This window comes from Petromyzon marinus, chromosome 35 (assembly GCF_048934315.1).
Source record: "Petromyzon marinus isolate PM22_M1 ecotype Great Lakes invasive population chromosome 35, UKy_Petmar_22M1.pri1.0, whole genome shotgun sequence".
NCBI lineage: Eukaryota > Metazoa > Chordata > Hyperoartia > Petromyzontiformes > Petromyzontidae > Petromyzon > Petromyzon marinus.
Genome location: NC_133701.1, coordinates 314,932 through 340,632, shown reverse-complemented (window position 1 = coordinate 340,632; position 25,701 = coordinate 314,932). Strand labels below are relative to the sequence as shown.

Below are 25,701 nucleotides of genomic sequence, written 5' to 3'. Positions count from 1 at the left end.
TCCCCTATCGCCTGTCCCCATTGCAGTAAGCTATTGGATTAACGATAAACTTGCTTATCTACATTAGAGTTCTCAATGTAATCGAGTTAACTTTTATTGAAGCAACCAAAAATAAATATGTATTCGATATCAAACGTATAACAATACAGCACTTGGGAATCACAAAACGGTGCAAAGGACAGACCAAGTCGCAGCTTCCTTCTCTTGCAGCAGTTTAGTTGAGCTCAAACACACTTCATTCCCTCCCTCTGATTACAGCAACACACCTGTAAATAACATCGAGTTTAAATCTGATTGGTTGTTCCTGTGATGTCACGACATTTAAGATTCCAGGTCCGGTGGTATGGTTATTCTGACTTGGTGGATTCCATCCTGAACATGCTTGAAACCTCATCTCTAATCGCTACATTTGGTTGAGAATTATTCTTCAGCTCACCGGTGAGTCAAAACAATCGGCGTATTAAGACACTAGTACACGTTGCAATTTAATTTGACTGTCAGGTGGTGAATGGTTTGACAAATTTGGCCAGATTATTTACATGGGGTAATCAATTGAGAATCGTAACTGCATTGTTAGTGTCATACAGGGTATACTCAGGTATTTAGAGATGTCTCTACATGGAGGATGTGTACAGAAGTTGGGGTGTAATGATTCACCCCCACCTTAGATTCCATGAACTGTTACAAAACGGAGCCTCGACTCAATTCAGGAATATATTCTCAATTGCACAATCGTGTTTGTCGGTTATACAGTTTTGTCTGCTCCAATAAGCAAAATGTAACACCGCACTATTTACAGAACAGGAAAAGGGTTGATTCTTACACACGTGATTCAATGTGTGGAACATGAGCGTTAAGTATCGAATTTGGAGAGTCCACGCGTTAAACCCACAAAAGCGTCTGCTGTTAGTGCGCTGGGTGAGGTAGCCCTGGAATAATAACTGGAGGTTTAGGTGCAAGAACACAGATGCCCAAGGTCTTGACTTGTTTTTAACCTTCTTATTTATTGGATGACCAGCTGCCTGTGGAACATATAAACGATAAAACACATTGAAACATTTCAAAATCCCAGTGAAGATGACACGTGAGCAAGAGACTGAGCGCACCACTCCTGCACAAGGACGTGACACGGCACTTGGTGCGGAGAGCACACGCAGAGTGCCGGGCCCGGCCACACAAGAAGTTGTCGTACGAGAGGCATGCTGTTGCGTGGCAGTCCAATAGATATTTTGATTTCTAAGAATCTAAATTTGGCCAAATTAAGTGAAAATACCATTTCATGTTAATTTTTTATAAATCAGTTTGCCAGGCTGACCACTCACGACACTTCAGAACCCAGTTTAATCAATATTTATTACTCGTTTACTTTCAAGCCTTTCAGGAGGGTTCCTGGCAAGTTTCCACAGAAAGGGGTAAAGTTGCAAATTGAAAGCTCAACTAAGTTTCCAGGTAATTTTTCAGCAATGGGACGTTTGGCCAATTCCAGCTTCATTGTTATTTTTTTAGATAAGGAATAAACCAGAGAACCCCGAGGAAATCCATACAGAACACGAGGAGAACATACAAACTTCACAAGGCGCACGAGTCACGAATTAAACCCAGGCCCTTCTTCCTGAGGGACAAGCGTTCCCACTGCGCGCCACCCTGCTGTGAGTGGCCGCCCAGATTCACAACGAGCCACGTGCCCGACCGAGCGCTCGCCGCCTCCACTCACTGTGCTTGCTGCTGCCGCCGGAGCTGGGCCGGCCCTGCTGGGGTCCGGCCCGGGAGAAGCGCGGAGCGAGGCTGGGTGGGGTTTTGAGGCGGAGCGCCTGGGCGGCCGGCGACTCAGGCGTGCGAGGGATGCGCGGGCGGCTGCCGAACGCCACCTTCACGTCTCGCACGCTGCCCGGCGCGGCGGCACAGGCAACGAGGCGTTCACACAGCAATGAATTTCAGTGTCGCGGTAGAGGAATATTGTCCTTAAACATGTAAATGAGAACAAGGCATTGCCACGTGCTATACGATCACTGGGGAATTTTAACTGGGGCCTCATACAAAAGAGGGCCCCCCCCACAATGGCCCTGTGGAAAATGACACAACATACATTTTTCAAAATATAAACACAAAAAATTACCAACCTATTGTACATTTTTCACATGCATTTGGTTAAATAAATAAACAATATTTCTGTTCACGACTATTCAAGATGAAGATGTTACGTTTTATTTATTTAACTCCTACCCAAGAAAACCTCCCCGAGCCTCAAGACCCTTTCAGGAGCATTTCTGCTCGCAATATTGGGACATTGCGTATTATTGCACATGGGAAGAAACCAGACCACCCGGAAAGAACTGCTGACATTAGTTATATTACCAACCTACTTACTGGACAGCCCAATAAGGTACCGAACTGCTACTGCCAGTGTGTTACACACACACAATCTCTGTATGATCCACGAACCCTGCCTCCAAATTTCTCATCGGGTCTCTTTCAACTTCCACATCCCAGCCGGTTCTGCATGAGTGGCTCCAGCGCGAGCCACGTTTACCCACTTGACGCTCTGAGACTGCGTCACCACCAGAGGGCAGGATGACTATGAGTGTACGGTGCATGGTGGTGGTCGTGGTATAGCGCACACGAAAACAGAATTCAGGACTGATGACAAGCGCCTCGCTCTCAATATACATCTAAGTAATTACACGCATGTGTTCCAGCAAGCTGCACCAAACACTTAGCAAGAAGGAGGCTGCACAGCTCACCTGCCTGATGCGACCTGCACCTCCGAGTCAGCGGTGTGGGAAGGAGGCTCTCTCAGCGAGCGCGGAGATGCTTCTGCCCCTCCATCTGTGTGGAAAAAAGAGCGCAGTCTGGCTCAATATACTGCATCCAAACACAAGAAGCATGTCAAGGTGAAGATTTCCTGCTCAAATGAGAGCTGCTCATTGCCTGTTTACAGTATCTGAGCCAGTGGTGAAAGTTCCTCATTCCTATGGCGGCAGCAAGTATATCCATAGGACAACAACTCTACTACTTCCCCACAAAAATGGTACTCATTATACGACGCCGAAGGGATGATGGGCCAAGTCAAACCCCCAACCAGAAATTTAACCAGTAACCTTTCCATTGAGAGCATGTCGCTCTACGACAAACCCACCTGGCCAGTTCATATAAAATGTCATTAAAATATATGAAGCATTTTACAACTCCATTTCAAGACTGTACAGGACAAGACTGGGCAGGGAGGTTGAGGCAAGGTTAAGGAATGAGGATTTATATGGCACTTGCTTACATGCCCCAGCATATCAGATCTCATCTCAATCATTCTAATGCCCAGCTGTAGTTATTTTCCCTTTTTAGCCTAGCGGACCCCCTGATGAAAGCTGTGTCTGTGTGGCACAAGGTTACACAGCACCAGCCAAAACGTTGGCGTTATTCCACCAGGAAGGTTCAAATTCGCACTTTGTTAGGTGACCCAGGTGTGAATGTATTCATAGTTTGAGCCTTACTGGCCGGAGAGGCAGAGCTGGGCCGGCTGCCCGAGCGGGTGGGAGGGCGCGAGCTGACGTCAGAGTGCGCGGTTACCGAACCGCCACCCTCCGACAAATTAACCGGCCTGATGACACAAAGACAAATATCCCCCATAGAGTCTTAACAGACTGTAATAGGCAAGGACTGTTAGCGAGCACCTATAATGGCCAGCATGGCAGTAGGGGGGTATCACGTGGTGAGTACGTACACGGTGAGTGCCGAGCGATGAGTGCTGGGCGTCACGGGTCTCTGGAGCGGCTCATTCATACTCTGGCTCACAATGGCCGGGTTCCGGCGCCGATGCTGTAGAGTGTTCGTCATGATCTGTACACACAAGTTACTAAATGTGTGTGAACATTTATTCATTCGTAGAGAAGCAGAGAGGTGCATTCTGGGAATTACACTGAAACAGAAAGAGGAAAGCATGGATGAGGGTGTCAATGCAAATTAGAGACATCTTTGTATTGACTTAAGAAAAGTGGGCTTGGTCAGGACGCAGCGATTGAAGAGATGGCACAGCACGTACCCCGAGGTACTCCGCACTCAGCAGCTTCTCCCCGGTGAGCTCTCCAGCCTGCGGCCTCAGCACCTCCGCTTTGTCCAAGTCCAGCTCCATGCCATCCTGCTCCTCCTGGACATCATGGCACAAAGACAAAAATCCCCCGTGTAGTCTCCACGGCCTGTTGGGGCAGTTGCTGTCAGCACCTTTAAAGGCCGGCGCGGTGCACAAGAGGGTGGTGCGGCCAACACCAAGCTAGCCATCTTTGTCTCCCCATTGCTGATGCTTCACAACCCACGAGGTACTAATTTAAGACTAAGTGGACCTAGTGGAGGCCCACAAATTATTCAAATGTTTGTATCTGTGGGTCGGGAGCAGGAATAAAACTGGTCGCCAGGTTCGTTGCACAGTTCCCTTAGACCTCAGTTACGCTTAGGTCTAAGAGAACTATACATTAAACATTAAACTGTGATAAGAGTTAAGCACAATATCACCAGATTTCAAATCAATACCTGCCACTCGAAAACAGGTGGAAATTCCGAAACAGGTGGCAAAGCTAGTGGAATGGCTCATGAGTGGCAGGGCAGAAGGGTGCGTTGCCAAGAGGGTCACCTCATCCTCCTCCTCTTGTTCTTCATCATCGGACTCCACTCCTTCATCCGGAGAATCTGTAAAAACACTCAGCTGTGTAAAATACAGGACACAACTATAGTGTATCATTTCAGAAACTCACACTTTGCTGTGAACTAACTGGGGGTCTAAGTCCAGAAAATGCTCATGAGATTTGTCACAAGTCCAGCAGGCTGTGATTGTAGCAGGATCCGAAACGTCGCAAGCGAAAATTAACACTGCAGGATAAGCGCAACACATCAACATATGCTGCGACTGCTGCTGCGCTGCCCTTGAGGCAGCTTGGCTCACTTCCCCAGCCGCACACAGCAGCATGACTTGTGCAGCATGCAGAGATCCTAGCATCGCACTCATCCCCACAGCACACACACCTGGAGAATTGACCTTTTGGTAGAAATATTGGCAAATCAACAAAAAATAGACGAGATTTGGCAATCTTCTTTGGTTCTTTCGGTAAAGTCACTTTACCGAAAGAACCAAAGAAGATGAATCATTGCAGTCACGAAAGCTTTAAATCGAGATTTGGCAACATTATTGTCAAGTAATGGCAACTCCTGTTGTCCATATATAAAATTTCTCAGCCAATTGTGGTGTTAAGAATGAATGACAAAACGCATGTGTGTTCTAAATCTAAAAAAACAGTTTCCTAGATGGGTAGAACATGTGTTCGTGTTCGAGCGAGCTTACCTGAGTTGAGCTGCTTTATAATGAACTCAATTTGTCTGTTTGTCTCCACGTTGCCTTCCTTCACGAAACAGCTGAGGATCTCTTCCATGCCCTGAGGGAGACAGCCATAACGCAGCGTCGACCGTACGCATCCTGCGTAATTCACAACACAGCTCTTGATGGACAACCACTGATATAAACATGTCCACAGAGAGGTATACATCATACGCCAGACACGCTACACCAGGGGATACTGCATCGAATATGAAGCTACTGGCTTGGAGCGTACACTGACACAGACTCAGACACACAAACTGACCCAGCCAGCACTTCTCCCACCTATATTGGCAATCGTATGCATGTGTTGTCTACTTTGTTATGTTGAGTACGTGTTAGGTGACTGCCACACCAACAGCAGCCCAATCATTTCCTCTCTAACTAGGGTTGCCACCTTTTCCGCAGACTAATCTGGGACATATTTCTCAGTCAGACTCGAACAATCAAAACTGCAATCTACTCTGATAAAGTTCAACACAATACCGGTACCAGATCTGGGTACAAATTAATTCCTGCCACACGAACACAGATACCATTCCCGGACTCTGCAGGCCACATCTGAACAGGTGTCAACTCTATCTGAAACTATTTTCTTATTTTACCAGCCACCAAAACTGTGCCCTCGGCCTCTGTATGTGCACGGGTGATGTCTCTGGCCTTGCTCAGTCGTCCTATTGACCAACGATGCTCCTTACCATGGCCTTGGCTTCCTCGCGTATAGAGTACAGGGCCAAGATGCTGTAGAGGGCACCGTTCACGTAAGGACGAATCTGGAACACACACCCCCCGATTCCATGACCACACACTCAGCCTCACCATTCCCATAGCAAATTCAACCAGCAACGTTAAAAGAACAGAACTTACTTGGCAATCACTAAGCTTTAAGTACAACTGCACGCGGTTGCGTTAAATTGGAATTAAATTTCGTAGCATCGTATCTCCAGATTTAACATGCACATTTTCACAGCCAATGCTTCTAATTTGTAATGGATTTATTGGGTGAGGCCACATACTGATCTGACCAAATTTGTGGAGAAAGACCCTTAAGTATGAGTTCGTCATAGCCAACTGCTAAATGTGATTGTGAGAATCGTTCTTAAACTCACCAGGGGAGATGCAAACAATAACAATTGGAGCGTTGTTAAACGCTCATTAACTGCGTGACAATTTAATTTGTTTGGCTGTGTCAAGTGGTGTAAGGTCTTTCAATACAAATTTAGTCAAATCATTAAGTAGCTTAACGCTCCCATCAATTATGAATCGTATCTCCAGATGTGTTAGTCTTTTACAAAAATAACTATGATGTGCCAGTTGGACAAGCTTTCTGACTTGTCTATTAACCCTTTTCAAGCAGTATGTCCAGCAGTTGGCGATAAGAGATACTATTCATCTACGTTTGTTTTTAGGGTATGCCACGTGGTAGTTTTATGCCAAATTTCTTGTTTTTAACTCTCCACCACCCGACAAGATTGTCACGTTTACTCAAATTCTGATGAATATCGCTCCTCACCGGTGCCTTATTTATTTGTGACTTGCTTTCCTTTTCTCTAATTTGCACTCTTATCTTCTTGCTGTATTGTTTGTTGCTGACACTTGCTGACCCGCCATTATTGGACTTCTGTGAAAAAGAGCTTCATAGCTATTCGGATTGTTCCAGGATAAATATTCTGATTCTGATTTAAGACCTTTCATGGATAAATGTAACATCAACGTACAATGAGGTTTTGCTCAAACTGCTTTGAGCTGCATCAGGTAGAGAGCTGGGAGAGCGAGTGCGCCGTACAATATCTCTATCAACGGATATTCTGAGACAATGACTGCAGCAAGGCCTGAGTGCTGAGTGTTCGGGGGACTCACCTCCTGGTTCTCATGGCCCAGGAGGTCGGTGAGCACCTTGAAGACACTGCGCGCATCCTCCGCGCACTTCCTCTTCCCTGCCGACAGCGAGCGCACGTGGCAGGGTGGGCAGCACCACAACGCATGGCAAAGGGTGTGACAGTCACCACTGGGATGAGAAACTCGATACAGGGCAACACACCATGAGACTAATAGTAAAACCACATTTTGTACCTCATTCAAGACAGGAGATTTGGTTTCTGCAGAAAGGTTAAAATGTTGCATGACGATTTAAAGTAAAGTGAACTTCACAGAGAAATTAAGGCGAGTGTTGCTCAAGGTCAAGCAAGATGCAGGGAGTTTGAGTCACAGAGCTGCCATTGGGCAGAGGACAAAAGAGAGGAGGTTAGAATCTGGGCAGCCACCCATGTCTAAACTGGGTTGTCACAACTGCACAGGTACAAGCAGACGCGTGTACGACTTGAATATCCTGTGTGCCGGGCTAGAAGGGTGCCTGAGTGCAGCAGCAGCAGCGTACCGGCTGAGCGCAGGCACAGATTCATGAGCAGAGCCACGGAGTACTCGAGCGTATAATCAGAGAGGGCGTCCGTGTCTCCGAGCTCAGAGATGAGCCACAGCACCAGCCCATCCTGGATCATGGCCGTCTGCAGGCTCCGCCTGGTACGCCCAAAACAAAGGACAGAGTTGATTAGAGGAGGCTGATTTCAGACAACAAAAAATAATGCCTCCGTCCCTTACCTATCCCTCCACTTTGTCTCACAACATGACACCAGTAGCACGACCGGGATAAAACTGGGGAAATAATGGCTTACTTGAGACTGAGCTTTTGAAGTGCGCCCAACACATTTTCACGAGTCAGTGAATCGCGGTCTTCTGCTTGAAGGCTCTCCTGCAGCACTCGCAGCACCGCGGGACTCTGCGACAAGTAAGTGCGACCTGCAACACATTGACAAAAATAGCGTACCACCACCGTCACTCCAACATCACCAATCATCATCAAACCACTGTCATCATCATCACCATTAGTCCAACATTTTTTTTCATTTACACATTTTGGATATTTTTGAGACAGCATAGGAATTGGTAAAGCAGGATGGCGTGGTGAATAGAATCACATCTGTACCTTTTCACATGGCACTTCAAATAAATCAATGTTCATTTGCATCCTGCACTTACCGTCAGCCAGAGATGCAAGTGCATTGATGAGCCGGGCCATGTACTGTCGCACAACCTCACTCTTGGACATCAGCAGACCCAGCACATCTGCCTGTTAAATAAATCCAGACCAAGCCTGTTAAATCAACGTGTGGCCATATTATTGTTTAGGCCATCAACTTGATGACTATACTATACCGATGAGTCCTAATGAAGACATAAACGGCCTAAAGTTGTCTCTGTGTCATTACTGCCTGTTGGGATGGCCACATTAATCAACTCTACTCGAGTTGGTGACCTAAACCATAACACGGCCGCACATTCAGCTGTCGAGCTGGTGGTCAAGACAACACTGAGAGCACGGTACATGCAGTGTGGTGGTCACATGGCATGCATGTTTGTGAACAACCCACAAAGGTACACTGTTAAACCTGGTTTCACACAGACACGAACAACATAGGGCGCTGAGTGGGCAGGAAGCAGCGTGAGAACTACTCTTACTACTGCTGTGTTACCAGTTGTCAGCTCTCACTCACGTTGTACTGGCTGCGCGCGTGACAGCCCAGCAGGTCGTTGGCAATGAAGGCCTGCAGCACCGTGTCCCTCTGCTCTCCCTGCTGGGACTTTGTCAAGCGCTGCAAGAAACGTACATGACACTCTTTGGTACACAAACGTCACCACTGTCCTCGTGTATGAGCGTTAAGCCGAAATGCAAAATCAAAGCAGCGTCCTTCAAGCTTTAATGCCCTGAAGGGTTTCCGCCTACTGGGTGTGACCGAGGATTGACCCAGAGAGTCCCCAGGATGTGGCATCTGTATTCGGGTGGATGTAATTAATTTGTACCGAGATCTGGTTCCGATATTGTATTTAATTTTATCACAGTACAATAAACTGGAGTTTTGAAAGACTCGGGCTGATTGAGAAATATGTCCCAGTTTGGTCTACAGTAGAAAAGGTAACCACCCTAACTCCAAAACAAATATTTATCTCTCTCCTTTCTTTAAATCACAACCCCTCCTCTCCCCAGAGCCGGCGATGCACGCGCTGCACTTCATCTCAACGCAGCGACACGTGAACGCGTCATGAACCCGGCGTGATTGCGGGGTGAGTGTGGGGGCAGACCCAGCGCAGAGCCTGCAGCAGCAGCGCCTTGAGGCGGTCCGTGCCGTGGAGCAGATCGTGCCTCAGCTTGTCGTAGTCGAGCGACGGCAGCAGAGGGATGTCGCGGGGGTGCCTGCGTGAGAGGGGCAAGGCAACGTCGCTCAACGTGACACACCGCCTTAACAGACTCTCGGGGCAAGTGCTGCTAGTGAGCACCTGTGAAGAGCGGCACGGCACACGAGGGGGTGGGTGGCCAGCACCATTCCCAGTCGCTTTTGTCTCCCCAGTGGCGATGTTTAAACACTGCACCAGGTACTCAATTGAGGCTGAATCGACCTAGGGGAAGCCCAGAACCGGTTCAGATCGATCTCGGGTCGCTGGGTTTGTAGTGCAGCGCACTAACTGCGACACTACCGCTCCTCGCCACACTCCCACACCACCATCACACAACATTGCTCATACAACAGCCCTAGCACATATATTAGTACAATGACCCGACCTCTTTAAATAAAACTGGAAAAAGAGTCCCGTATTAACAAAGCCAATACATTATGTTTATTTATAGAAAAAAAGGCATTTGTGTAAATATTTAATTAACATAAGTTAACTAAAAATTGCAAACATCTTTTAACAATGTAATACGTACGAAAACTGTTCAATATTGACGATGATGTATCCTGTGAATTGAGCACAATACTCACATAGGGGCAACAGAGGCTCTCAGGATTGTGGAGGCCTGAACACACATAGAGAAAGCACATTGAGCAGAGATTGAATTAACAAAAACACGCCAGGATTCGAGCAATCCCACAGATTTCTAATAAATGAGTCACTCAACAGTAACCATTTAATTATGTCGGATTTATTTATTTATTTTGGGTTAGGCCATGTAAGGATCAAAATTAGATCATCTGTGGTTCCATTTGGTTGGAAAAATTTGAAACTGACGCCATCCAGACTGCCACTCTACGCCCGACCTTATGGAAGAGGTACGTTGATGACACCTTTGTCATCTGGCCACATGGCCAGCCTGCTCTAGACCAATTCCGCGACCACATCAATTCCATACACCCAGCCATCAGATTTACCATGGAGGTCGAAAAAGATGGCAAACTACCCTTTCTGGATGTCTTAATTAAAAGGAGACATGATGGTTCAATGAGCCACTCTGTCTACAGGAAAGCTACCCATACAGATGCTTACTTGAAACCGGATTCCCACCACCATCCATCCCAGAAGAACTGCCTCATCAAGACTCTATACCATAGAGCCCAATGCATTTCCGACCAGGAACACATTACCAGTGAACTCAAGCACGTACACCAGGCTCTCAGGGCTAATGGCTACTCCGACTACACAATCCGCAAAGCCATCACTCCAGTCATGAAGAAGGATCCTCTTGTGGAGCCACTCAAAACCATCACCTTACCCTACATTGCAGGGGTCACTAAAAAGATCTCCAAAATCCTGAATAAACACAAGATCCAGGTCCGATTCAACACAGTACACAAAATCCGTGATTTAGTTCCATCTGTAAAAGATGCTCTTCCAGACATACAGTACCCAGGCGTTTACAAACTAAAGTGCCTCTGTGGTAGTAGCTACATTGGAGAAACCAAAAGACATATCTCGGACCGCATCCGCGAACATAAAGCAGACTTGAAACACGGTAAGACGAACTCCTCTGCCGTGGCAGACCACTGTTACAATTCAGTGGGCTCACATGACATTGACTTCTCCAAGACGGAGGTTCTTTGCAAACCAACCGGCTACCATGAGAGATTCGTTCATGAGGCCATTCACATATACAAGCACAGAGACAATTTCAACCGAGAAGATGGATTCAGGCTTAGTAACCACTGGAAAGATGTGTTAAATCATTTCTGTTCTTAATTAATTGTAATTTTACGATGTCCTTCAGACCGCAGCTCTTTCGCCAGCATTGCCTCTTAATACCTCTCACACCACGGTTAATGGTATGGTTTACAACATGGAGCATACTAGGGCCTCGCAGCTGTCTCTCTCCCCCTCCTCTGTTCCGACCATGGACGAACTCGTCCGTCTGAACGGGGCCCATAGCTATCCGTGGTACGGAAATTTGAGGGTAAGAATCCACCCATTTTTTCGCCATATAGCATTGTGATATATAACGACTTATGGTTGGTGGCTTAGCTGATTGGAGAATATAGAGTTTATTGATAACATGAAGGTAATTTATATTTTAGTTTTTATTGGTTCACTATATAGTACTGTGAATAGCTCAGATGTGTAGTCATTTCTGTGACCAGTCACTAGCAAATCACCCAGTTATTTCAATGCTAAATTCGCCTAGTTATTTCAATGCTAAATTCTCCTGTTTGATTTGTACTAAGTGCCTCGGTGAATGTGTATGCTCTGACTTCAACGTAGCTATTTCTGTAGCAGTTACAAGCGAATCACTCAGCCATTTCAATGCTAAATTCTATGCTAATCCCATTGTCAAGGGGTGCCTCTGCGGATGTGTATGCCTTAACTTAGCTATTTCAATGCTAAATTCTATGCTAATTCCTTTTAACAATGGGTGCCTCTGCGGATGTGTATGCTTTAACTTTTAACATAGCTATTTCTGTGACCAGTCACAAGCTAATCATTCAGCCATTTCAATGCTAAATTTTATGCTAATTCCTGTGTCAAGGCTCTTTGTTCCTCTCACACAGCTTAAAAGCCGTGATCTGAACGTGGCTCTCTCACTCCAGCGCTGTCCTACCAGACAGTCTCGCCCCCCTTCACCTGATGAAGGCCGCTTGTGTTGTGGCCGAAACGTCGTGAGAATATTATTGTGTTATTTTATTTTATCAATTTATTATTTTATTCTCATTCTACGTGACTTTACCGAAAGAACCAAAGAAGATGAATCATTGCAGTCACGAAAGCTTTAAATCGAAATTTAACCGCCTCTACGGGGAGGGATTCCACACATCCTTAAGATCATTCAACAGACTTCGGGATAAGAAGGCTCAACTAATCGAGTCTCTCACCTTTCTGAAGAGATGCCGCGACTCTAAGGTAATACCAACCGCATTTACACTAACCTCTGCTGTTGCAACTTCTCTCAATGCAAAACGAATTCTAGCTAGAACTAGCTTCGCTCTTATCTCGGAAAAAATCAGACTTACACGCACCGAACTCGATCAGTTAGACAAGACACTCTACAAATCACACTTAAAATTGACAGCAACAATGTCTACATCGGATTGGGAACATGTAGACAATATGACTACCTCTTCGGCTGCCACTATGTCGAACAAATGTAGGGACAATTTGATTTCCAAATTCAATCACCTCTCCAGCAAAAAATCGGATCCACACACCGAAAAGATAGACGTCAACAAAGTCGTAATTAATCGCAGTAACAGTTCCATTTCTGATGGTCTGAAATCCGTTTTAGCTAAAGGTCTTAACTTTGCTGTCACACCGAGACACTTACCGGTTAATGATATCATTGCCCATGTTGACGTTGCACTCAAGGGCTTGAGTCACATCTCTGCAGACGTAGCAAGATCTGAAATCGCTGCAACCCTCAAAAACGCTAAGTTGCCACCCAGCAACATCAGCAAAGACGAACGTTTTGAATTATCTCAATTAAAAAAGAGGGATGATATTGTCGTTCTCTCAGCTGACAAAGGCAATGCCACTGTCATCATGGACAAAACAGAATATAACAACAAAATTCAAGAACTACTCAACGATGGCAGCTATACAAAAATAAAAAGAGATCCCACCAACAGCCTGGTCACCAAAACGAACAAAATTATCTCTGATTCAACAGCATTAATTGATGAGATCAAACAGTTCTCGTTGAAACCCTCTGCTGCCAGACCACCAAGATTATATGGCCTTCCAAAGATACACAAAGAAGATACACCCCTTCGTCCCATCGTCTCTACTATCAGCTCCCCCACCTACAAACTGGCACGTTTTCTGGCTGATATACTGCGACCTTTCACTGGAAAAACCACCTCTGCGGTACTAAATTCTACTCACCTGGTATCGACAATCAAAGACATTTCCCTGTCCCCAAACGACCTGCTTGTCAGTTTTGATGTGGTGTCCTTGTTCACCAAAGTCCCGGTACCTGACACCATCGCTATCATTGAAGACCTGGTTCATCAAGGACTGCATACTGATGTACCCCCCCTGGTGAGACATTGCTTAACCAACACATACTTCACCTGGAATGGAACTTTCTACAAACAAACTGAGGGCACCCCAATGGGCTCCCCCCTATCTCCGGTTGTAGCCAACGTATTCATGGAAAAATTTGAAACTGACGCCATCCAGACTGCCACTCTACGCCCGACCTTATGGAAGAGGTACGTTGATGACACCTTTGTCATCTGGCCACATGGCCAGCCTGCTCTAGACCAATTCCGCGACCACATCAATTCCATACACCCAGCCATCAGATTTACCATGGAGGTCGAAAAAGATGGCAAACTACCCTTTCTGGATGTCTTAATTAAAAGGAGACATGATGGTTCAATGAGCCACTCTGTCTACAGGAAAGCTACCCATACAGATGCTTACTTGAAACCGGATTCCCACCACCATCCATCCCAGAAGAACTGCCTCATCAAGACTCTATACCATAGAGCCCAATGCATTTCCGACCAGGAACACATTACCAGTGAACTCAAGCACGTACACCAGGCTCTCAGGGCTAATGGCTACTCCGACTACACAATCCGCAAAGCCATCACTCCAGTCATGAAGAAGGATCCTCTTGTGGAGCCACTCAAAACCATCACCTTACCCTACATTGCAGGGGTCACTAAAAAGATCTCCAAAATCCTGAATAAACACAAGATCCAGGTCCGATTCAACACAGTACACAAAATCCGTGATTTAGTTCCATCTGTAAAAGATGCTCTTCCAGACATACAGTACCCAGGCGTTTACAAACTAAAGTGCCTCTGTGGTAGTAGCTACATTGGAGAAACCAAAAGACATATCTCGGACCGCATCCGCGAACATAAAGCAGACTTGAAACACGGTAAGACGAACTCCTCTGCCGTGGCAGACCACTGTTACAATTCAGTGGGCTCACATGACATTGACTTCTCCAAGACGGAGGTTCTTTGCAAACCAACCGGCTACCATGAGAGATTCGTTCATGAGGCCATTCACATATACAAGCACAGAGACAATTTCAACCGAGAAGATGGATTCAGGCTTAGTAACCACTGGAAAGATGTGTTAAATCATTTCTGTTCTTAATTAATTGTAATTTTACGATGTCCTTCAGACCGCAGCTCTTTCGCCAGCATTGCCTCTTAATACCTCTCACACCACGGTTAATGGTATGGTTTACAACATGGAGCATACTAGGGCCTCGCAGCTGTCTCTCTCCCCCTCCTCTGTTCCGACCATGGACGAACTCGTCCGTCTGAACGGGGCCCATAGCTATCCGTGGTACGGAAATTTGAGGGTAAGAATCCACCCATTTTTTCGCCATATAGCATTGTGATATATAACGACTTATGGTTGGTGGCTTAGCTGATTGGAGAATATAGAGTTTATTGATAACATGAAGGTAATTTATATTTTAGTTTTTATTGGTTCACTATATAGTACTGTGAATAGCTCAGATGTGTAGTCATTTCTGTGACCAGTCACTAGCAAATCACCCAGTTATTTCAATGCTAAATTCGCCTAGTTATTTCAATGCTAAATTCTCCTGTTTGATTTGTACTAAGTGCCTCGGTGAATGTGTATGCTCTGACTTCAACGTAGCTATTTCTGTAGCAGTTACAAGCGAATCACTCAGCCATTTCAATGCTAAATTCTATGCTAATCCCATTGTCAAGGGGTGCCTCTGCGGATGTGTATGCCTTAACTTAGCTATTTCAATGCTAAATTCTATGCTAATTCCTTTTAACAATGGGTGCCTCTGCGGATGTGTATGCTTTAACTTTTAACATAGCTATTTCTGTGACCAGTCACAAGCTAATCATTCAGCCATTTCAATGCTAAATTTTATGCTAATTCCTGTGTCAAGGCTCTTTGTTCCTCTCACACAGCTTAAAAGCCGTGATCTGAACGTGGCTCTCTCACTCCAGCGCTGTCCTACCAGACAGTCTCGCCCCCCTTCACCTGATGAAGGCCGCTTGTGTTGTGGCCGAAACGTCGTGAGAATATTATTGTGTTATTTTATTTTATCAATTTATTATTTTATTCTCATTCTACGTGACTTTACCGAAAGAACCAAAGAAGATGAATCATTGCAGTCACGAAAGCTTTAAATCGAAATATTAACTGGCTTTCACAAATAAGTAAACTCACAAATGTGGCGATTGAAGATTGATTTGAAAACTTGTGAATTAAATATTTCAAAGGGAATGAGGAGCTGATTTCTTGATGGAGTCCATTTAACCATGAGGCCACTATGCTCCAGCGTCTGGTACAGGATACCTAGACACCAGAGTGATTTGGGGATAGTTACTCTTACAATGCAGCTGTCTGTAATGTTCACGTTCAGGAGCATGGGTTAGAATGCTGACTCACAAAGGCCTATTCCTGCATATGATGATGTAAGTGGGAATTTAAAATACGCATTGCGGCACTGATACCACCCGCTGTGAGGGAACCGCGGGAGGGGAATGCGATGGGCGAGTGTGTGTGAACGTGTCCGGTGGTGAGCGTGCCGGCCATTGGTTTAATACAAGCTGCAAACTCTGAACCAGTTAAAACATTCAGTGTTTCATCAGCAGTCATGCTTGCTTAAACCAATGCTGGTTACCTGCCAGATGCTTATAGGTAAGGACCCTCTGTAAAATAGGGGTCCTCGTTTGACATAAAGCTAAATGCTACTCCTCTACACTAACCAGACTTCTTAGAAGAGATGAGCCTCACCACACACGACCTACCTAAATACTGTGGTGTACATATTTACTTTGCTGGATGGAGAGGCAGTTGGGGGGTTTAAGACATTAACACCATAGTTTAACTGCTATGCCAGGAAATTGAATCAACCCGTGAAACTCTGGATTGCAAGTCCAGCAGTGTGCACACCATTACACAAACACCGTGGCAGCTCCCTAGGTCCATGCCACTCTCTTTCCGGTGAGAGGTGTAACTTATGAATGCAGGCCTGGCTTTGCAATCGGCAGTTTTCCACCAACGGTGAGACATGCAAAGGCTGGGCAGGGCAGCATTGCGGAAGGCTGGTTAGGCAGGTGCAGGGCTCAGTTCGGGGCTCAGTGGGTTAGAGCGTTGGGAAGATCTGAATTATTGTTAGAACAATAACTTAGCGCACAGATGCGTCATGAACCAGTTACGTTGGTTATATTAAAATAAGTGGCTAACTCATAATATGTAGTACAAATGTTTTAAGTAATGAACAATGAATAACCCATGCCCCAATGTTATAAAAAGCAAAACCTCATGAAAAGAAGGATGAGTGAAAGGAAAGGGTGTTAATGTTATTAGGCAGAAGGAAGAACAAGCAGGGTCATACACGGGAGCGTGCTCATTGAGACATGCTCACAGACATCCCCATCACGCATACTTACCTGTTCTGCGTACCAATAGTCGTCGTACTTGAAAGAGAATTTGAGAGAATAAGAAATTATGTTTTTTACTCCTGTAAAAAGCAGGCAGAAGTTAAATAGGAAAATGCTAGAATGAATGAAGTCTGAGAAGGCACTCGTGTGCTCTGAGCAGGGATCCGACTGCAGCCATGAACACTGCTGCACTCCCTGCCCCATGACCGACGATGCACACGCACATGAGATATAACGTAGTCTCGGGAGCACCTAAGTAGTAGTATTATAATTACACCTGTGTAGCCAGAAAACCCGCTAGACCAGCGGTCCCCAACCTTTTTGGCACCAGGGACCGGTTTTGTGGAAGACAATTTTTTCACGGACGGGGGGGGGGGGGGGGTGTTCATCATTTGGTCTTTCCCCCTTTTCAAAGAAGCTCTCCAGCGACGTTTGTTTTTTACTCATTGTGGCTACTAGGGGTTAGCTTGTGGCCTTACCAACATTGTGACTGAGACAAGTGCGCAGTGCGGGAAAGAGGCGCGAACGGAAGTGGTCAATAAAACAATGGGCAGGCCACGCGCGGACTCGCCGCTCACCTCCTGCTGTGCGGCCCGGTTCCAAACAGGCCACGGACCGGTACCGGTCCACAGCCCGGTACCGGTCCACAGCCCGGTACCGGTCCACAGCCCGGTACCGGTCCACAGCCCGGTACCGGTCCACAGCCCGGTACCGGTCCACAGCCCGGTACCGGTCCACAGCCCGGTACCGGTCCACAGCCCGGTACCGGTCCACAGCCCGGTACCGGTCCACAGCCCGGTACCGGTCCACAGCCCGGTACCGGTCCACAGCCCGGTACCGGTCCACAGCCCGGTACCGGTCCACAGCCCGGGGGTTGGGGACCCCTGCTAAAGACGATTATAGGAAGGTCCTGCCAGGGTTTTTCCAATAGGGGGCGATACTTTCAGCAGCATTGGTTTACCACACGTGAACACTTGACCGGTTTCAACATTTCGTGTTCAAGTGAGACTGACTCTGCTAATGGGAATGTGAAGACTGCTCCAGAGTCTGCTTGTGTTGAATCAATGCTGATTACATAATGCACCCCCAGAAGGCCCTGTGGCTGATGGGATGCACACAAAATCCTATATTTTTTTATGTAGAGGGAGAGATATTGGAACGAGGCATACTGTATTTGTATTTATTTTGCTATATTCTCCACAATGATTCTAATGATTGTTTTGTAAAATATATACAGACCCATGCTGGACATAGATGCATCTGCTTGTCAGTGACATTAAAGGGAGATCGTACCAACAAGTATCCGTACCCAAGTAGAATACCAGAGTGGCACAGCTCATGAGCCCCGACCCAGCTAAGTGAGCGACACAGCTCGTGCCTCACCACCCACACAGCTCGTGCTGTGTGGGTGGTGAGGCCCGGGAGTGCGGAGTAGCGAGTTACCGTGCCGGGGCGAGTGAAGTCCACGCTGTGCACCAGACTGTGGCGCAGCTGGCTGCTGAAGAGGCGCGTGCAGATGCTCTGCAGGTACTCCGCCGTGATCTGCTGGCAACAGCAGCCAAGACAAAAGCAGGGACTGTGCCGAGTCATCTATTAAACAGCACAGCCACCATCAGCAACACCTTGACACTGAATAGTCAAGTGATTTCCTACTCGATTAAACATTGAGGCATTCAACTCCTTGTTTCCAGCCCTGAGCCAATGGTGGTACATAAAAGAGTGAATTGCCATGTGGTGCAGCAGGACAGCGAGTAGAGCGAGCAGCTCGCGATCAGAAGGCCGTGAGTTAAAATCCTGGTTGGGGGTTGACTCAGCCCATCATCCCTGCAGGGTCAATAAAATAGATACCGCTATGTGGGAAGGTCAACAGCAGAAGATTTGCACCCGCCATAGGAATGCAGACTTTCCACCACTGGCTCAGGGCTGTAAATGGGAAGCAAGCACCACCCCGGAGCTGGATTGAATCAGACATCACTGCGTGTAGGCATCGCTCTCACCATCTTCCCGCTAATGGTGGCCTCGAGCGAGTCGACGAGCTCGGCAGTCACACTGATGAGGCCGTGGTAGTCGGCCTGCAGCTTGCTGTAGCGCCGCGTGTAGCCCGTGGCACGCCGGTCGGCATCCACGGCACGCCGCTCGCACTCGTGCAGACGCTCATGCAAGTCTGTTCGCCCCGCGCACACAACCACAGTCACTCAGCCACAAGCACGCAGCCACAGTAACTAGAACTGATTGTCCAAGTGAAATATGTTTTAATTAAAAGAAAATTATTCTTCAGAACCTTTGGCCCAACTGTGTAGCACAAATGAGAATGTTACAGAAACTATATAAATATAAGTGCAATTTACTTGCTAACTACACATTTCTTAAATCAAAACAGCAGCATACTATTTATTTAATTTAAGCAATGAGCATTTTTTTACTGAAAAATGTGCACTTACCTCTACTTGCGTGGCCACCTTCCTTCTGTACATTACCACCTTGTAAAGGATCATAAAACCCTCATCCATCATCAAATCATTCATGTTCTATCCACTGCTATATGAAGGCATCCCCAGATTACCCCTCACGGTCCTGCAATGCCACAATCCATCCAGCTCGTGTATGTTATTCGATCTCATTGCACCATCTCCGTGGTGGATTTTGTCTACTCTGGCATGTTGCCTCTTCCTGCAATGCGTATTCACCATGAAATGCTAAGCGCCATCTGCTTCACAGTGGACGTTAAAGATCCAGCAATGCCATTTCATGCAGACTAGGTCATCTGTGCCAGTGTCATGGTCTAAATGTGCCAAATTAGAAAGATTGCTTGTAGACTACTCGATTAGGAGAGATTGCTTTTTTATGAATTGTCCTTGTTTACCCATGAAAGCCTCACTCAACACTTTTTTCAGGAGGGTTCTGACACGTTTTCACAGGTGGTCGGTGTTGCTTCCGTGTGATCCCAACTGAGTAATTTGAAGGTTTTCAGCATTATATGTTTGGCCAATACTAATTACATTGAGTAATTAGCAATGGGAGAAAACCAGAGAACCCGGAGAAAATCCGTGCAGAACGTGGGGGAAATAAACAAAGCCCACAGACAAAGGCCCCAAATTCAGAAATAAAATCTAGATTCCTCTTGCTGTAAGGCACACGCATTACCGCTGAGCTGCCCTGTCACCCTACACATAGCAATTGTCGTCCGCGAAAGCAAAAACTTTGTTGGACCCTCCTGAAAAAGATTATTGAGGCGTTCCTGGGTAGTCCAGCATAGTAATTATGAACCGGTAACAGCTGAAGGATACAAACAGCGTGAGAAGGCGAGGAAAGCTGTTCGCCTTCAGCGTGAGTGACAGGAACCTCTCGAGCTGCGTCCTCAGCTCCGGGGTCCACGAGTTCTGCAAAACAACTGCTCAATGCAAATGGACAAACGTCCCAATCGTGGAGCCCACTGGTGGCTACGCCGCACGTGGCCTGTAACCCAGGACTGTGGAGGCAGCGGGGCCTGGTGGATCATCACACGTTCATGAAACTCCCTTCCTACCCGAGGGCTTCGAGGTAACCCTCTCTTAATGGCTCGCCAGGGTATGATGGCAGCACAGCAAGTGGATTAATTTCAATCTGTATTCCACCTGTTCAGGAATTTAGCATTACCCTATATCCTGAGTCAGCTTTCTTTGGATACCCCAGTTTCCTCCCACATGTATAAAACACTCATTAATGGAGTTGGCAAAACATCCCATTATAGGACCACAGAGCTTGGGCAATAGTTGGCACCGGTTCTGGCTTCCTTCCTGCTTGTCCGTAGTTTCCTTCGCATTAACTGTCAAGAGTGAACAAAAACTGTGCGTGTAACTAATTATATATTGATAAAGAATTAAATGCGGTCGAAACGTCGCGATTTATTTTAATATAATTTTATTGTATTTCTACATACGTGACTTTACCGAAAAAAACAATGAGTAATTTATGCAGTCACGAAAGCTTTAATTCTTTATTATCACACTTCTACGGGGAAGTTACCTTTACAATTCCGTCCTAAACTTATTGCCCTGTGTTGTCTGTTCTTCGAAGTGCCTCAATGTGCTTCGTCTTTTGTTATTTATTGAATGTGCTTCGTTTTTTGTTTTTTGTTTACCGTGGTTTTGTGTTTGTCTCTATACTTCCCTCTGTTTCCGCCCGCGCTCTTGCGCCCCTTGCTTTCTTCGGCCCCTCCCCCCACCTCTGGTACTTATTTAAGCCTCTGTCTGTTCATCCCTCTGGCCCTTTTTCTTGCTTCTCTGTCCGTCTTTCCTCTTCTTGCCTCTTGGTGTCTCTGTATATGTATTTCTGCTACCTTGTACCTCGTATTTGTTCACTCTGTCTATGCTGGTGTGCTCAACCCAGAGGATGAACACGAAATTTAGCACTCTTCTGAAATTCGTGGTCCACCAGGCAAGTGTCTAACTGTGTTGTTGGCCGACTGGTTTTGCATCACGTAATTTTTTCTTAGGTTTGTTGAATTCTCGTCTCTCATCTTCTTGTTGTATTTACCTCCGTGTAAGTTCAACGCTCTCTATGTGTTGCGTTGATGTCACCCTATGTGCTCCCTCGCTATTTGTTTTTTACACATGATGAAGATCGCTTGTGTTGCGGTCAAAACGTCGTGATTTTTTTTTATATAATTTTATTGTATTTCTACATACGTGACTTTACCGAAAAAAACAGTGAGTACATTATATATTATTCTCAATTACGCAAGATTCTTCATGCGGCTAGGATGCTTACAGTGATGGATAAGTATAATTCGCAGGGCGTATGGAGGTGGTAGGCCTCGTGTGGTCATGGGCCATCTGAACTCAAGTCACGGGCCAAATTTCCATAGGTTCCCCACCCTCCCCGGCCGAGAGAAAAGGACCGACTGAAGCGCATACCGAGAAGAGCTGGCGGAAGGAGGGGTGAGCGGCAGGCTTGGGCACAAAGGGCAGCGCATAGAAGGGCAGGAACTCCGTGGTCTGGCTGAGGGCCGAGCCGCGCGTCTCTAGGAAGGTCTTAAACTCCGTCATGCTCGCTTCCACCATTGCACTGTCCTGTGAGCGTCACACACACCGCGGTGAGTCACCATGAAGTCACTCGAAAGCACAAAGTTAACTACCCATGCTAAGAGTCCTTTAAACTTCTGCAACATCCAAATAAAGCTTCGTTTTGCAGATAACTTCAAGTTTATTTTAATATCATCATCAGCCATTGTCTTGCTACTATTGGATGAAGCCCAAGTCATTGAGATATCTTACCATCTTGCGTCTTCATGAATTCCCAGTGTGTGGCTGATAAGATATGTCATTTTCTTTACATGAAAGAACAGCTATGGGAAAGAGGTGCATTGTCTGCTTACTTATCTTGTTGCTTGTACTCTCTTTTGGTGGCCGCTGTGTGTGTGTAGTCTCCAAGGATAGTTACCGGCTTTCCCACGGCGTGCTGGATGGGGTAGATGGCAAAGTGAATCTGCAGGTAGAACTCCAGCTTCTGGGCCGTGGGGTCTGAATCGCACAGTGTCCCGGGGATGTTCTCCCCCCACAGCACGAAGAATTCGGTGCGCTCGCCCTGATCGAACGCTGACAGCAGCTCCCCCTGCACCACGCACGAGCGTCACGGCAGTCGTTGGCGTTTGATTGACAATCGACGAGCACAATTTATATGAAGCCTTTCTCGTAAAAAATGCCTCGAGGCAATTCCCCGACAGACAACTGCAACACCGTATATGCCTAAACCCCATTGCGATCATCAGATCACAATAGCATCCACATGAAAATCTAGTTATTTCATGCAATCCAAGATTACAATGTTACATTTCAACCCCACCAGTACATTACATTTATAATGCGTTTGAGACTAAACTTTGCATCCGTACGCGGCATCTACACCTCCTAGACAGATCTCTTTTTTCCTCCCGAGCCAACCTCCTTCCCAGCGCACATGTCTCGTTCACTTCTCTGCTCCTGCAGTTTGTATATCAACATATGTAAGGAGATTCATACTGTGCTGTGCTGCCCTCTTATGTAGAAGAAGCTGGCCCGTTTTAATGTCGTCCAAGTGCGGTTTTCCAGGTTGGGCTCTGGGATGCTTTTGCCACACGCTGCTGTGAGCATTTTCACGAGTTCAACTATTTGCCTATGATCGTCTCTTTCTCTCTATAAAATAAACAAATATCCTTCCTTAAGTTCTACTGCGGGAGGGATTCCGCAGGATGGCGTGGGGAGAGCTTGCGTATACCCAATGCGCACCCCATCCCGGAAAGCCCCGCTTGGAGAACACGATGCCCGTGAACCTTACACGCGAGTTACATTGAGATTTTATGTAAATGTTCGTAAACGTTTAAGATTTAAACTGAACTGGTCTGCAATTTGCATTAAATTTCCGTGGCCACATCGTTGGACGTCCAATATTTAACCCGGGGAGGGTGCTACCTGCACCAGCAGCACGTTCGAGTCCTTCATGACACCACCGGACTTGGGCACGGCCTTCCCCTTGCTGCTGCACTCACGATCCAGGGCCTTCACCGTCTCCTCGTACTCCATGAAGTTCAGGTACTGCAACCCACGCAACGCGGAGGTCACACGCCAAGCGTGGAGCACCTTCCACCCTCCAGTGACAACCCTACCTGGCCCCAAGCCCCCAACAGAGCCACCTTCCAAAGAGAGAGCAATGAACATTAATCGGGCGAAACCCCCATTGGCATGCACCAGACACGCACGTGCGTGCACCTCTCTGATGATGGAGCTCAGCTCCGCCTCATAGGCCAGGGCGTCCCCCATGACGCGCGCGCTGTCAGGGATCGCAGTGCTGCAGCCCTGCAGAGGGGGGAACACGAGACATCGTGACAACCACTCATCCCTCCACTCACTTCATCCCTCCGTGCACTCCTCCACTCACTCATTCTCTACCCACTCATCCCTCCACCCCTCCACCCACTCATCCCCCCACTCACTCTTCCACGCACTCATCCACCCACTCATACCTCCACACCTCCACCCACTATTCCCTCCATCTACTCTTCCCTCCACCCACTCATCCCTCCACTCCTCCACCCACTCATCCCTCCCCTCACTCTTTCCTCCACACACTCCTTCATCAATTCCCTCCACCATCTCTTCCCTCCACCCACTCATCCCTCCACCCACTCATCCCTCCACCCACTCATCTCTCCACTCACTCATCTCTCCACCCACTCATCCCTCCCCCTCACTCTTCTCTCCACACACTCCTCCAACCAGTATTCCCTCCATCTACTCTTCCCTCCACCCACTCATCCCTCCACTCCTCCACCCACTCACCCCTCCACCCACTCATCCCTCCCCTCACTCTTCCCTCCACGCACTCCTTCACCCATTCCCTCCACCATCTCTTCCCTCTACCCACTCATCCCTCCACCCACTCATCTCTCCACCCACTTATCCCTCCCCCTCACTCTTCTCTCCACACACTCCTCCAACCACTATTCCCTCCACGCACTCCTTCACCCATTCCCTCCACCATCTCTTCCCTCCACCCACTCATCTCTCCACCCACTCATCCCTCCTCCTCACTCTTTTCTCTACACACTCCTCCACCCACGCACTCCTCCACCCACTCTTCCCTCCACGCACTCCTCCACCCATTCCCTCCACCATCTCTTCCCTCCACTCACTCATCCCTCCACTCCTCCACCCTCCACTCACTCATCCCTCCACCCTTCACTCCTCCACCCTCCACTTACTCATCCCTCCACTCCACCCACCACTCACTCATCCCTCCACTCCTCCACTCACTCATCCCTCCACTCCTCCACTCACTCATCACTCCACTCCTCCACTCACTCATCACTCCACTCCTCCACCCTCCACTCCTCCATCCCCCACCCACTCATCCCACCACTCACTCATCCCTCCACTCACTCATCCCTCCACTCACTCATCCCTCCACTCCTCCACCCTCCACTCACTCATCCCTCCACTCACTCATCCCTCCACTCACTCATCCCTCCCCTCACTCCTCCGCGCACTGCGCCGAACCACAGCGGCACCACCACCTCTGACCCATGACCTGCGTCACTACTCGCGTCTCCTGGCTCCTATGACTTCGTACCGATGATGTATCCCTCCTCTCCCTGAATAACCGTGATGTGTCCCCTCTCTCCCCCGTGTATCCCTGATGTATCCCCTCTCTCCCTAAACACCCCTCTGTCAGTGTCAAAGCCGCTGCGTTCACCACTCGCACCCGCTTCGCCACCGTCTCCATAGACGCGACCGCGACTCCCGTCATCCCCTGCGCGATGCGAGCCCCGCCCCTCCTCCTTAAGCCCCGCCCCTCCTCCTCAAGCCCCGCCCCTCCTCCTCAAGCCCCGCCCCTCCTCCTCAAGCCCCGCCCCCCCACTCGCCTTCTCGAACATCAAGAAGACTTCGCCACTGGCTTCGTGCATTCGCTTCAGCGTCAAGGGTGCTGCGTTTGAAATGTGAATGTGTTGGGTGTTGGGAGGAGAGGACTCAAGAAACACTACCACGGGTTGCGAAAGTATTTATGACTCATCACAGTTACCACAGCATCATGGCCATCACCAGTTCACGTGACACTTCATTGCATGGAAATTCACCGTGCAAAACACCAGTGTCTACTCATGTTCATATCCGAGTGCTGCTGCTGAAATCTATTAAACCAATACACTCATGAAACGATGCTCAAATCAGA

General features: G+C 47.4%; 1 protein-coding gene across 4 annotated transcripts; it reads right to left on the bottom strand.

The window, feature by feature from the left end:
• Nucleotides 1–81: 81 nt before the first annotated feature.
• ARMC9 (armadillo repeat containing 9) lies at nt 82–25,317 on the bottom strand. Of its 4 annotated transcripts, none has more exons than XM_032965860.2 (26): nt 25,234–25,317; nt 23,732–23,828; nt 23,445–23,567; nt 22,438–22,608; nt 21,912–22,067; nt 20,304–20,396; nt 19,458–19,482; nt 19,014–19,180; nt 18,460–18,558; nt 17,026–17,052; nt 10,177–10,211; nt 9,497–9,608; nt 8,911–9,009; nt 8,396–8,486; nt 8,032–8,155; nt 7,737–7,876; nt 7,220–7,296; nt 6,058–6,132; nt 5,327–5,417; nt 4,622–4,677; nt 4,037–4,141; nt 3,719–3,834; nt 3,489–3,595; nt 2,742–2,826; nt 1,715–1,884; nt 82–1,022 (listed from the first exon to the last, which is right to left on the bottom strand). In XM_032965860.2, exons 3-26 carry the CDS (start codon nt 23,553–23,555, stop codon nt 1,000–1,002), a joined length of 2,355 nt encoding a protein of 784 aa, XP_032821751.1. In that variant the 5' UTR covers nt 23,556–23,567; nt 23,732–23,828; nt 25,234–25,317; the 3' UTR covers nt 82–999. The 4 variants fall into 4 exon arrangements, with proteins under 4 accessions (XP_032821751.1, XP_032821749.1, XP_032821750.1 ...); XM_032965858.2 differs by having other exon boundaries at nt 23,742–23,828; nt 25,234–25,311; XM_032965859.2 differs by lacking the exon at nt 17,026–17,052 and having other exon boundaries at nt 23,742–23,828; nt 25,234–25,311.
• Nucleotides 25,318–25,701: the final 384 nt, after the last annotated feature.